This window comes from Petaurus breviceps, unplaced genomic scaffold, assembly GCF_028583685.1.
Source record: "Petaurus breviceps papuanus isolate PSGF00001 unplaced genomic scaffold, PetGlider_PUasm1.0 90925, whole genome shotgun sequence".
Lineage (NCBI taxonomy): Eukaryota > Metazoa > Chordata > Mammalia > Diprotodontia > Petauridae > Petaurus > Petaurus breviceps.
Genome location: NW_027187380.1, coordinates 24,419,519 through 24,433,661, shown reverse-complemented (window position 1 = coordinate 24,433,661; position 14,143 = coordinate 24,419,519). Strand labels below are relative to the sequence as shown.

At 34.0% G+C, this 14,143-nt stretch overlaps 1 protein-coding gene across 11 annotated transcripts in view; it reads left to right on the top strand.

Annotated features, from left to right (window-relative positions):
* CEP112 (centrosomal protein 112) overlaps positions 1 to 14,143 on the top strand; it is a 555,671-nt gene that overhangs the window by 251,861 nt on the left and 289,667 nt on the right. For all 11 annotated transcript variants that reach the window (XM_069076590.1, XM_069076589.1, XM_069076587.1 and 8 more), the window contains one exon: positions 10,384 to 10,566. In XM_069076590.1, the coding sequence (XP_068932691.1) occupies positions 10,384 to 10,566 (183 nt within the window). The remainder of the gene's footprint in view (positions 1 to 10,383; positions 10,567 to 14,143) is intronic.

Here is a 14,143-nt window from a genome sequence, read left to right as displayed (position 1 = left end):
TTTCTCCCACTTCTATGATCTCTTTGGGATATAACCCTAGGAGTGGTATTGCTGGATCAAAGGGTATGAAAGTATTTATAGCCCTTTGGGCGTAATTTCATATTACTCTCCAGAAAAGCTGGATCAATTCACAACTCCACCAGCAATGCATTAGTGTTCCAATTTGCCCACATCCTCTCTAGCATTTGTCATTTTCCTGTTTTGTCATCTTAGCCAATCTGACTGGTGAGATATGGTACCTCAGAGTTGTTTTGATTTTCATTTCTCTAATCAATAGTGAATTAGAGCATTTCTTCATGTGCTTATGGATATCTTTAATTTCTTTCTCTGAAAACTGCCTGTTCATATCCTTTGACCATTTATCAATTGGGGAATGACTTGTATTGTTATAAATTTGACTCAATTCTCTGTATATTTTAGAAATGAGTCCTTTGTCAGAGACATAGGTTGTGAAGATTCCCAATTTCCCACCTCCCTCTTAATCTTGGTTACATTGGCTTTGTTTGTACAGAAGCTTTTCAATTTCATGTAGTCAAAATTATCCATTTTACATTTTATAATGTTCTCTAATTCTTGTTTAGTCATAAAGTCTTTCCCTCTCCACAAGTCTGATAGGTAAACTATTCCTTGTTTTAGGAGACTGCTTACAGTATCAACCTTTATACCTAGATCATGCACCCATTTAGACTTGACTTTGGTATATGTTGTTAGATAATGGTCTATGCCCAGTTTCTGCCATACTATATTCCAGTTTTCCCAGCAGTTTTTGTCAAATAGTGAGTTCTTATCCCAAAAACCAGGGCCTGGGGGTTTATCAAACAATATATTACTATAGTCATTGACTTCTGAATCTCGTGTGCCTAATCTATTCCACTGATCCACTCCTCAATTCCTCATCCAGTACCAAGTAGTTTTGATGACTGCTGCTTTTTAATACAGATTGAAATCTCATATAGCTAGTCCGACACCTACGGTTAGAGGGCATAATTTGGAGGATTCAGCAGAGAAGGAGTATAGGAGAGAAGAGTAGGAGGAAAACCAAGAGAGACTTGTGTACCAAAAACCTAGGGAGAAGAGGGTATCAAGGAGAACTGAGTGATCAACAGCATTGTTGAGAAAAGGCCATTAAATCTGACAACTAAGAGATCATTAGCAACTTTGAAGAAAGTTGTTTCAGTAAAATAAATTTGGAATCCAGATTGTAAGGGTGAATTGATACCATTCAAAATTCACAGTTATGATTGACAACTGTTTATTTTCCTCCATCCTCTTCTCTTTTACTTATCCTTCCAAGGATATTATCACTTTCTCAGGTCCATATTATGACTTTTGATGACCCTTCAATTTTGTAATTCTTTGATTTATTAAGAATATAAGATGTATTCCTAGGCTAGCTCAGCAAACTTGGTTGCATAGGATGGGCAGGTGTGCATGGATTAGTCTCTTCGTCCTTCAAGGTAATTCTTTTATCATATCAGGTAAATCACAAATCCATTGGTGTATATGATTATCTGAAACATAAGACAGTACCCATAGAGCATGACCTAATTATGTAAAAGTTTTACTTTAAGAAAGTGCTTTCAGAGTTCTAGCTCTTGAAAGTCAAAGCATGATACCTCTTTCTCCTCTCCCCATCCCCAACCCTCAGCCTTTCCCTATTACTGAAAGTGGGAGTAGCAACTCAATTCTACGATAATAGGTGGTAGTTTTCATAGCCAAGGGCAGGGACTCAGTAGGGTAGGGGATGAAAGAAAGGGGAGGATTCAGAATATGGAGATGGGGTGAAGAATTGGGAAGGAGTTGCCTTTTACTTTTTTTTTTGGAGGGGGGGAAATTACCTGGGATTAAGTGACTTGCCCAAGTTCGCACAGCTAGTAAGTGTCTGAGGCAGGATTTGATCTCAGGTTCTTCTGACTCCAGGGCTGGTGCTCTATTCACTGTGCCACCTACCTGCCCCCACCTTTTGCTTTTGTAAACATTTGAGGATCCTTTTTTTAGTATTGAGCTGGATGCTCAGTCATTTTCTTTCTTCTGTAGTCCTCAGATATTAGCCTACTTGCTGATTCTATGATTTTATTACCAATATTTGTTACTTCAGGGTTTCTCTGTTCCCTGGTATATTGCATTCTCACAGTTCTCCCCTACCTATCCCTGAGGCAAGAACATAGTCCTCTCAAGATTTTCTAAGGGTTTTAACTGCTAAGTAATAGTAGGAAACTAGGAATTAAAATAGACATCAAATCCCTCCTTGACTTCCCTTCACTTTTTTTGTTTGGACCCAGTAGGCAAAGCTTCACTAAGACACTTCTTTGGATACAAAAAGGTTAAAGTAAAATTTATCTATATTTACATTCAGACTATCATGGACAATAAGAGATATATAATGAAGAGAAATAAGGCTTCAAGAAGATATGGTAATAAAAAGAGTATGGAGACTGGGAATTTTGCATTATGATACCAGAATAAGATCAACACATTGAAGCTAGGAAAGATATTGGTCTGGTTGGTAGGAGAAATAGCCTTGATGGTTTGCCCTCTCCTCTTCCCTTTTGCTACCACCAGTACAGCTATTGAACAGTCTATTCTAGATCCGCCCCAGGAAGCATGGACAAGCAGATTGGGTTAAGGTGGTAATCCCAGGCAGTAGCAGGCCAAAGGAGAATGGAAATTCCAAATCATGAAAACAGAGAGGGAAGGCAGGGCTCTGTGGCCACCAGGTACCATGTGGCCATGTGTGGATGAAGTGGCGATTTCTTCATAAGGTTTATACCAGTAGTCAGGCTTATATAAGCTGTGGACTGCAAATACACACACACACACACACACACACACACACACACACATACACATACACAGAGGTGTTTATATATATGCATTATATATGTATATGTTAGGGTTTGTATGAATAGTGTCCAAACCAGATTAAATACAAAATTCTGCTATATGAAAGTGTCCTTGATACCATTTAAAATTCCTCTATAATAATATTTATGATATTGCAAATATGAAGATTATATTTAAAAAATTCTGGACCTTTGTTCTCCTCCTTGTAGGAAAACCATTTCTTTGGTGAAGAATCTCACTCTGCACCTCAGTTACTGTTCTGTGACTTAGTCTTAGAATATTCTCTGGCATTGAGAGGTTAAGTAACTTGTCCTGGATTATAACACCAGTGTATGAGAGGCAGGACTTGAGCTCAGACTTTCCTGACGTTGAGTATGGCTCTACTATATGCCATGTTGCTTTTTGACCATTAATTACAGGTCTTATGTGAAGAGGACTGTGTGAAGTTTCCTTTGTTTATACAAAACAGTTTAATTTGTTTAGAATAAATAATATTTTATAATTTTAAATTGCTTCTTATTCAAGCTTTTTGCTAGTGTAACTGTTGGGTTTCTTATATAAGAAATAGACGGCTCTTATTTTCAAGATAGGATGTACAATTTTGAGAAGACTTGAGAATAATTACAATACACTGTACTAATAAAGCATGTTTGTTTGTTCAAAAACTCTTCATGTTACATTGGGAAAGAGTAATAGTTCTGAAGTAAAAGGAATTGGGGTCAAATGCTGCTTCTCTTACTCCTGGTGTGACCATAAACAAGTCACAACACCTCTGGGGTTCAGTTTTTCACCTAAAAAATGGGAAGTTAAACTATAGTTTAACCTATGGCTTCTCAGGACCCTTCTACCTCTAGTTCCCTGATCTTTCCAGTACCTATGATCTTTGGCCAAACTTACTGCAAAACAGGATAGTGATCTACTTAATACAAATGTGTATTAAAAGAATATATACACATTAATAAGTTTAACATACATTGTTTCTGTATTTCAGAAGTAAATCTTCTACCCCCAGGGACAAGGAGAGTATTTTTAAATGTTTTCTTGAATTTACATTGATCAGTGTAAGTGAAATTATGAGAGGTGACATTTTACAGTACATAGAAGATTGGCCTTGAAGTTGTGAAGACCTTGATTTAAGTGCTATCTTTGATATATACTGTCTGTGTAACCTTGAGTAAGTCACCTGAAATCTTAGTGCCCCTGTAACACTTCTCTGATTGTCTAGGCTACTGACAAGTTTCCAGTCTGTATCAGTGAAAGGAGTTTCTATAATCCTGACCTGGATGAATTCATAGACCTGATCTCATATTATATAATCATCTCTATTTACCTTGGCCCTTAAAATAAATTTAAAAGTGTTTTGATTGCAGGATTTATAACCTAAAAGAGACATTTGAAACCAGGATCAAATAAATAATTATGCATTCATTTCTTTCTTCCCTACCCCCACCCCTCCCAAACTGTGGTTTTGCTGGTCTGATTTCCTTTACCAAGCAGATCAGCGCCTTCTCTGCTCCTTATAGTCTTGAGAGTTTCCAGTGCACTGAGGTTGGTTCAGTGCCTTGCTTAGGATCACAATGTCTGTATAGGTCAGAGGCAGGTCTACCTGATTCCTAAGACGAGTTTCTGTTTACCATGCCAAAGTGCTTCTCATTCTCATTTATTTTATTATGCTATTTCTGTATTGAACATGTGTCTATCTTAGTGTATCTTAGATTGAAAATTCTTAAAGGTTAATAAGGCTTATGTAGTTTTATTTTCATAGTTTCTTACATATTACAGCATGGCATAATTGAAAGGATTGACAATGTATAAGGTAAGATTGGGTTTGAATCCTATCTCCAGTACTTACTAGCTGTGTGACCTTGGGCAAGTCACTTTACCTTTTAAAGTCTCAGTTTCCTTATGGAGATAATACCTGTAGTATCTATTCACAGAGCTATTATGAAGATGAAATGCAATAATGAATATTTAACAACAACAACTGCTGCAGAGCCCCAAGGAGTAAGGCATTGTACCCTTCCATTCTCTCCACTAAGAGGCTCTTCTGTTCTGGATCTAGCAGGCACAGCTCACATTCAGTGATAGAAGAGCATAATAGATTGAAAGAAGGACCATGCTCCCCTCTTTCATCTCTGCCTACGCAGTCCTAGAAAAAATTACTTAAAGCTTATGTTTTGACCCATTACTAGGGTTTCCCCAGTGGGAAAAGTAGACAGATACTCATTGTACAGTATAGATCCTGTAGGACAACTATTTATCTCCTTTTCCATGAAAGAAGTCCTTAACATACTTAACATATAAAAGACCCATAAGCAAGTATTGGCAGAAAACTAACTTATTGTTACACTTTTTCAGGAGGTTGATAATTAAAATATCAAGATATGAATCAGCTTGTGAGACCACTAAGTAAGCATTTTGCATTTCACATTGGCTCTGCACTATCCAGGAAATTTCCATTAAGTCTATGTCTTCTGACAATTCTGGCCAGTGATTGAGCTTTTCCCCCTAAGGAAACCTTCAAAGCACAACCTCTTCAAACCACTTCAAAGCAGAAACTACACCTGACACTATTCAGCTCCAGCCAAAGAAACTGGGATCTCCAGACTGTCTGAATTCACAAGTTGTCTCAATAGTGGGAAGTATCCTTCTATCCCAGGATCATTGTTTAGTCACCTATCTTCATGGATGGAAACAAAAAGGAGAAAAGCATCCAGAGGTGTCAAGGCTCAGGTTTCACTTGCCTAGTCAAGCATCCACTCTTGCTTCCACATGGGAACAGTTGCCATGCTTCCAAGGCTGGGTGGAGGAGAAGGAAGGATAGGGGGTACCTTCTTCCTAGCACTCACTGCAGATTTATGAATGGCTTTGAGTGATTTTAGAAATGGAAAAAGAAAAGAAGTCAGAGAATGGGTCACACACTTGTAACAAATGTGCATAGTCAATCAAAAACAAATTCCCACATTAAACACTTCCAAAAATTTCTCTCATCTTGCATCTGAGTCCATAACATTTGTGTCAAGAGATAGATCCTCTGCAATCATTTTTGGTCATTGCATTGATTAGATTTTTTAAGTCTTTCAATTTCTACAATGTTGTTATTATTGTATAAATTGTTCTTCTTGTTCTGCTCATTTCGTCTGGCATCAATTCATACAAAACAAATCTACTCAGGTTTTATTGAAGCCATCCCTTTGGTATTGTATTTGTCAAAATAGTATTTCAATACATTTATGTTTCATTATTTGTTTGTCCATTTCCTAGTTTATAGGCACTTTCTGGATTTCCTGTTCTTTGCTACTATAAAAAGAGCTGATATTAACATTTCTGTACATATGTGTCCTTCCCCTTTCTTTCATTGATCTCTTTCTTGTGTGTGTGTGTGTGTGTGTGTGTGTGTGTATACATATTATTAGGAACTTGAAAAGTTCAAATTATTTACTTCTTATATATGAGAATATTATCAATTTTTTTATGACTGTCATTTTTATTTGGCTAGTTTGAAAGAAAGGCCTGAGCTGAACTGAGCATGTTGGGGGTGATTCTAGAAAGAATATATAGAAATTCTAGAAAGAATAAATAGAACTGTATAGGGAGTGATAAAAAAGAATAATTATACAAATGAGGCAGAAAGGAAAAAATTGATACATAAGAAGCTAGTAGGGGGAGGGGAGGTTGTGCTGAAACCTTATTTTCATCAGGAATGCATTAAAGAGGGAACAACATATATATATATACATATATATATGTATATCTAGAAGGGTATAAAATTCTACATTCAGAAAAAAATGAGGTCAATGGGATAGGGTGGGGGGAGAGGATAATGGAGGGATTCTTGGAAGGCTCAGTAGTTTAAGGATTAGGAGGGCAAGGTAGTGGGTCGAAGTAAAACAGAGGGAAGAGTAGGGATAGGAATAGGGTGAGAAGGGTAGAGAGGATAAATAGGAAGGAGGAAAATATATAACTAGTAATTATAGCTTAGAATGTGAATGGGATGAATTTACCCATAAAATAGAAACTGTCAGATTAAAATTTGAATTCAACTCTATATTACTTTTAGGAAACATTATAAAAATGAGAGATACACACAAATATAAAATAAAGGGTAGAAGTAGAATTTATTATGTAAAAAAAGCAGGCATAGTAATCATCTGAGACCAAGTTAAAGCTAAAATAGATTTAATCAAAATAGGGAAACTACACTATGTGTAAACAATATCATTCAATATTGTTTTAAACCATTTAAAATAACTAGACAGTATAAAATACCTGAGAGTATACCTGCCAAAACAGACACAGGAACTATATGAACATAAATATATAACTTTTTTTATATAAATGAAGTCAGATCTAAATAATTGAAGTAATATTTATTGTTCATAAGAAAGTAAAGGCAATACAATTTTAAAAATTGACAATTTAACCCAACTAATCTCTTTATGTAATCCCATCCCAATTAAATTACTTAAAAATTATTTTATTGAGTTAGAAAAAAATCAACAAAGTTCATTTACAAGAACAATGGGTCAGGAACTTCAAAGAAACCAGGGAAAAAAGATGTAAAGGAAGCAGATTCCAGTAGTATCAGACCTTAGACCATAGTATAAAGTGAGAGCATTGTTCAAGTGAAAAAAGGAGAATTTTGATTATTTTAAATAAAATTGTCTTATATAAATAAAACCTATATAGCCAAGAATAGAAGGAATAGAGAAAATCGGGAAAAACCTTTCATAGACAATCTGTCAGACGGAATGGGATTGGGTTGTAATATTCTGAACAATACCCAGAAAGTTACCAATACCATGCATAACCTTTGACCCAGCAAAATCACTACCAGTCAAAAACAAAGAGATCAAAGAGAAAAAGAACACTTATGTACAAAAATGAACTGCTAATAGGGAAACTAGGGCTCTAATCCCCAAGACTTCAAGTTGTTTGAATTTACCTTCCAGTCTCATAGTTTTAGACACAGCTTGTTAAATAAACCATTGCCTCCAAACTCATAGCCTGCACCAGTAGTCTTTCATATTATGGAAAATATAATCACCAGCAGTTTGCCTGATTGTTCAAGGCACTGCTATACTTTGATTTGTTTTGGGGCTTTTTTTGTTTTGTACCAGACCTGTGATTTCATTGTTGTGGGGAACTCTTAGTGATAACATTCACTCTAACAGCAAAAAGAAATTTATAATTGCAAAGGTAATTTTTTTTACTACTTTACTCTCTTCTCAAGTAAATTATTGACCTTTTTTGAGGGGAAATAGTTTTTTTTAAGTTTATTTAGGTTTTTTTCATGGGTAAAATGGAGATAATGTCGTTAAAATATACCTACTCAAAGCACTTAGAATTTCCCTTGAGAAAGTTACTGTATCCATACAAGGCAGCATTATTAGTAATGATTCAGAAATGGATTGATTATAGAGGGCTAGTTGTTCTTTGTGACTGTTCTTCCACTTGTGGTATTAGATAAATCATTTGCTTTTTTTCTTTGTAGTTTGTTAACCAGTTACTAAATTTAAATAATTTCATGTGTCCCAGTTATTTTGAAATTTAAAAGAAATTTTAATAGTACTTTACTATTACTCCAAATGACAATTTTCTTTTTAACTTTTGCCTTAAGGAATTTCTTTGAATAAATCAAAATTTTCTTTGAAACAAAAGGAAAAAGAGGGGTGGCTAGGTGGCGCAGTGAATAGAGCACCGGCCCTGGAGTCAGGTGGACCTGAGTTCAAATCCAGCCTCAGACACTTAACACAAAAACTAGCTGTGTGACCTTGGGCAAGTCACTTAACCCCAATTGCCCTCCAAAAAAAGGAAAAAGAAGTTTGAAATGGTAAGGTTGAACAGAAATGAAAAGGTGTCACAGAAGTAAAAATCAGAAGACTTCACTGAATCATGTTCTTTATTAATACAAGGGCCAGAGATTTAATCCATATCAAGAAATTCTGCCTTATAGCAGTATTGGTATAAACTTTATAGTTGTTTGAATTAAGAAAATATATACTTATCTATTTAAAATGTGAAATAAGCATGGCTAGGCAAAGACACAGCTGCAAAACTTTGGGGGTGGTGTATTTTAGTTAAGAAATTTAATTTATATCCATAATTATAAAAGTGTTTTGACTGATATACATGCTAGTAGTTTTAACTTTTGCAATTAACAAAATTTATTATAACTTGCCTTTACTTTTGTTATTGTACTTTTTTTTTTCATTTTTGCAGTTCAACAAGACATCCATGTCCTAGGTTAATAAACATATGGAGTGGTTAATAGTTTTTATTAAAACTGTAGTCAGTTTGTGAAGGGTTAAATAAATGTTGGTATTTTCTGCTTTTCTGGAGAATTTTAGAATTGAAAATGTTTTGAAACCTATGAATTATAGTTTAACAATTAAAATTTTTAATTCCTAATTTGAATTTAAGAATAAGATTTTCAAAATTTTCAAAAGAACAAAGCAGCAGGAACGAATGCAAAAAATATGCCTCTAGAAAAAATGCTATAGCTTTAAGATAAGGTAGTCAGGCACTTCATTGCACAAAACAAGATCGATTTTGAGCAGGCTCCTACTGTTAGCCTTTTTGGAGGTGGATTCTCACATTGAAAATAACATTCTTGATAATAGCGGATTTTTCCCTGAAATCCACCAAAACTGAAGAAAAATCCAACTGACTGTTTTTAGCAGCTGTGTGTCCTGGAGTTCACTGGGGAAGCTGGCTTCCTGCAGTCCCCTATTCATCACCTGCTTCAAAGGCAGCCTGACTGGCTATAGTTTGAAGGCCAGGTAGGGTGCCATTGTGCACAGTCTGGGAGGATTAGTATCAAAGCTGCGGCAACCAGGCCCTTGGTCTCAAGCTGCCATTCAGGGTAGCAGGGAGAGGCTAAGATTGGCCAAGGTCACAGTATCCAATGTGGAGTGGACTGGGAAAGGATCCTGAGAATAGAATGCTTTTTATGAAATCATGGTGCAAGCTTGCGGCACAGCAGGTGTCCTTCAAGAACACATACATCTATTTATAGTGGTGTATCATAGCTGATAATGAGATAATAGAGTCTTGTTTTTATCTTTTTATTTTTAAAAGACAACTATATATGCCATAATCCAGATGAATATTTAACTCAGCTTTTATTTGAGAATCATACAGAAACCTTTGGCCGATTTCATTGCTGTATTTTATGGGTATCTACTTAAGTGAATGGCAGAGGATATAACTATTAATTATTTATAGTTTTCATCATTGCTGACCAGAAAAAGCAGGAATCAGGGGGACAGTATATATCATATATGACATTTTTCTTTTTTATATTGAGCCATTTTTAGTCAATAATTTGCAGAGATTTACTTGAATTTAACTTATTAGAATATTAAATTGCTGCGATAAAATCCTTCAAATTCAAGGATCCTTTAGAGATGAGGTAGTAGTGACGTAAAAATAAAATTTCCAACTTGATCAAATTAAGGAAAAAATTAAGCTGTACATGAGTTGTCATGACGACAAGGATGTTCTGTTGATGAACTGTACTCTTCATTGTCCAATCAGATAGTAGAGCTGAAACGGGAGCATGAACAGGAGAAGACGCACCTATTCCAGCAGCATAATACAGAGAAGGACTGCCTAGTCCGAGATCATGAACGGGAAATTGAAAAACTGGAAAAACAGCTCCGTGTTGCCAATATGGAGCATGAAAATAAAATTCAAGAGTTGAAGAAACGAGATGCACAGGTAATTATCAATAATATTTGATGAGACGGATGCCTTAAGAAAAAGTCATCAGCGTTTAAATGTATTTTCAGTATTCTTGATTCACGCTGTTTGATCATTTGCAAAACTGACATAAAAATGTGATTTTTTAGTTTTCTTTTGGCCCTCTCATGTTTTGTTGCTGAATAAGGCTTTAACTGCAAAAACCACAGGTAGCCAGATTAAAAATCCCATGGTGCGCTTTAACTTGGCCTCTTGTTTATAATCTTGTCTCTGTTTCTTTCATGATGGATTTTTTTTTTTAAGGTATCAATCCCTCACCCCTCCCTTCAGCTTTAGTAAATCCCTATGAAATACATCTGGGTCAAGCCATTGCTTTTTGTTTTAATCTCTGCAGGTAACCATAAATGATTTATTTTAATATCTGACTTTTTTCTTCATTGTTGCTTTCTTTGCTTATACTATGTATTTGATTAGATCAGTTATATGATAATTAATTTAAAATGATTAAATTTAGTAGTTATTTCCTATCAGGTTTGTTGTTATTTTTCTTACATACAGATTACACTTCCTACCCCACCCCCCACCCTCCAGCTTACATCTCTGTAGTCCCTGTTGGAAGCCATTTGGCAGAATAACCCCCAGCTGTGGTAACATTTGACTCTTCAAACTTATAGATGAAATGTGCACTGTCAGCATGGAAAATGACCTTTATAAATTTTATGATGAAAAAATAATCTTATTGTGGAGCTATGTTTTTGATATTGTATTTTCTTATGGGTGTATTTAATCAAAGGCCTGTATGCTACCAGTTAAGCTATGCTGTGAATGTTAATTGAAGGACATTGAAGATAAATCATAACACAGAAAAATAATGTTATTACCTAATTCCATATAGAATCATTGTTGTATGCTGCATCTAAAGAACCTTTTTTTCTATGAAATTTTTCCATAGTACTCACTCCGCAATGAGATTTCCCTTCTCCCCACCCCCAAGATGATGTAATTCCCTGGCGATAACATCCCCCTATCTTTTTGTTATGTCTTGTGTTTAAGTAGTATCACAGTTATTTAAATGTAATAGTTCCACTAAATAAAATCGTAATATTATGAATGGGCATAGGAAAAATAGGTGGTAATGGAGTAAGTCAGGGTTATTGGCTATTTCTTTCTTTCATTTGATTCTGTATAGTCTTTTCATTAATTTGAATAGCTGCCACCCAACATAATCTCTACCAAAATTAATCCATGAAGGAAAATTATAAAAGCTCTATGCCATGATAGATTTCAAATTTTAAAAGAAGTCATTTCAGTTACCATGTATTATAATGAAATACTCGAGTGATTATTGCTATAAATTCTGTAAATATTATACTTTTCTACTAATTATTGAAAGCTTTATTGAATATATGATAGTTTTTTGGAATTTACTACTTATAGTAGTTTTATAAATACTCTTAAAAAATTTAGTTTCTCCATCTATGTCAGACCATGCTGTTGTCTTCCACATCAAGGCTGAGTTTGACATTTAATAAGTACAGGGTTATTTTATATCACTGAATTTACTAGCTATTACTATAGAATTCAATTATTTACATAAAGTTCCAACTACTTACCATTTTATCATTGTAAGGAAAGGTGGTACCAGTATAATCTCTAGTAACTAAATTTTGAGAAAATCTATATGCTTTTATATATAGAGAGAGTAACTGTTATTTAGGGTGTGGTTCAACCAGTGGTTATAAGATATGGTAGGCTTTGGAAATATTATATAAGATTTAGCTCCCCTCATTCTATAACAATGAAATTTTTTGACAGCTTATTAGTGTCTTTTGTTATTGAAATATTAAATATAAAAGCCACAAAGCCTACTCAGACGCCATATTTTAGAACTATATGTTCTTATGGTTTACGTGTTTGTTGGTATATTTTAATTGCTGTTTATCCCCACCCTGACAATACAAGGAAGCTATACACAAAGGATGTTCTTGATCAAAACCTCAATCATTTTTTTTTCTGTGAGAATATTTCATTTTTACCAAAATCCAAAGTAGTTGTCAGTTTAAAACATTAGCATGTGTAATGCTATATTTTCAAAATATTTGGCAATGATAATTTACTTTTGGTTTTATATTGACAATTTTACATCAGGATCTTTTCCTTTAAATTGCTTATTATGTTCCTTCAAGTTTATAGTCTGAAAAGCATATGATTATATATCTTTAATGTTTTACCACTGACCAATCAAAATGAAATAATCATAGAATATATTTCTGAAAAAGATTTTCTCAAATTATTGACTTACCTTCCAAAGAAATATAGAGCAAAGACAAACTATATATGAAATCAAGAAATTTAGTTTATTTTCTTTATCTTGTTCCAAATAAGTATTAGTTTTTCTAGTCAACTAATTTGCTTCATCATCATATTAATGGATGTCTTTGTAAGAAACACTATTTAAGTACATTCCTCCCATCAATTCCAAAGAACTAAATAAATATCCTTTTTGGATGTGGTATTTTTGTTTGATAATTTTATTCTATTAAATGTTGGGGTAATGCTGTTACTACAAATATTTATTTCCATAATTCAGCTTCTTCTTAATTTACAGATCATTGTTATTATAATAAAGCATTCAAATGCAGAAATGTTCTCCCATAATCAAGAAATCAATAGGGTTCCATTTGCTGAATAAATTTTAAAATCATGGATGATATAATAATCTATATATTTGTTTCTTTAATAATTGAAAATGAGTATAATGCTACTGTATATGCCAGTTTTCTTCACTTTATTTTAAATCATTTTAACATTGATGAATAATTTATTTTGGTTTAATATTACCTGAATTTTAACTGGTTCCTTTATTTTGCGAGTATTTTCATGTCTTTATACCTACCAAAAGTAATTCATTTCAAAGAAGAGTCACCAACCCAACCTGTGGATCACTAGAAGCCAAAATGTTTTGTAATTTCTAACCTCTTTTTCAGTAACTCTAATATTTCTAAAGACAGTACATTATATTTACTAGAATCACTTTAAGAAATGATTATTCTACTTTATTGATTAACTAGTTAAATGAAAATGCTTGCAAAAACTGAGAAGAATTCCTTCCTTCTCATAATTGTATATCATATTCCAATCTATTCTGAGCTAATAACTGCAGTGTAACCCAGATGTTTCAGCTGCCTCTCTGCTGCTAGTAATCTTTTTTTTGAAAAAGAGAAACATAAATTACAGCTCCTATGACTTCTTGATTGGTCATTTGGGAACTAAATACAGATTATTTGGCCTTATAAGTTTACAGTTGAAGTGAGTATTCTTTTATATATGTAGTTTTTATATAAACTTTAAAGGTCTGCCCATTGGAGAGGTACTCAGTTGTTCCCTATGTGAACTATTCAAGGAACTGACTCATTCCTGTAACCAAGGTAGTCACTATTGTTTGTAAAAATTAAATGAGATATAATTGCAGAAAGCTATCAGATATTGCTAAAGATTCATTAAGCTTAGTATCTAATTACAATCCACTCTTTTCAGGAAAAGGAATTTTAGAACACTGGCAATAGATTTGTTTTTCTTCTAAACTGAAAATCAT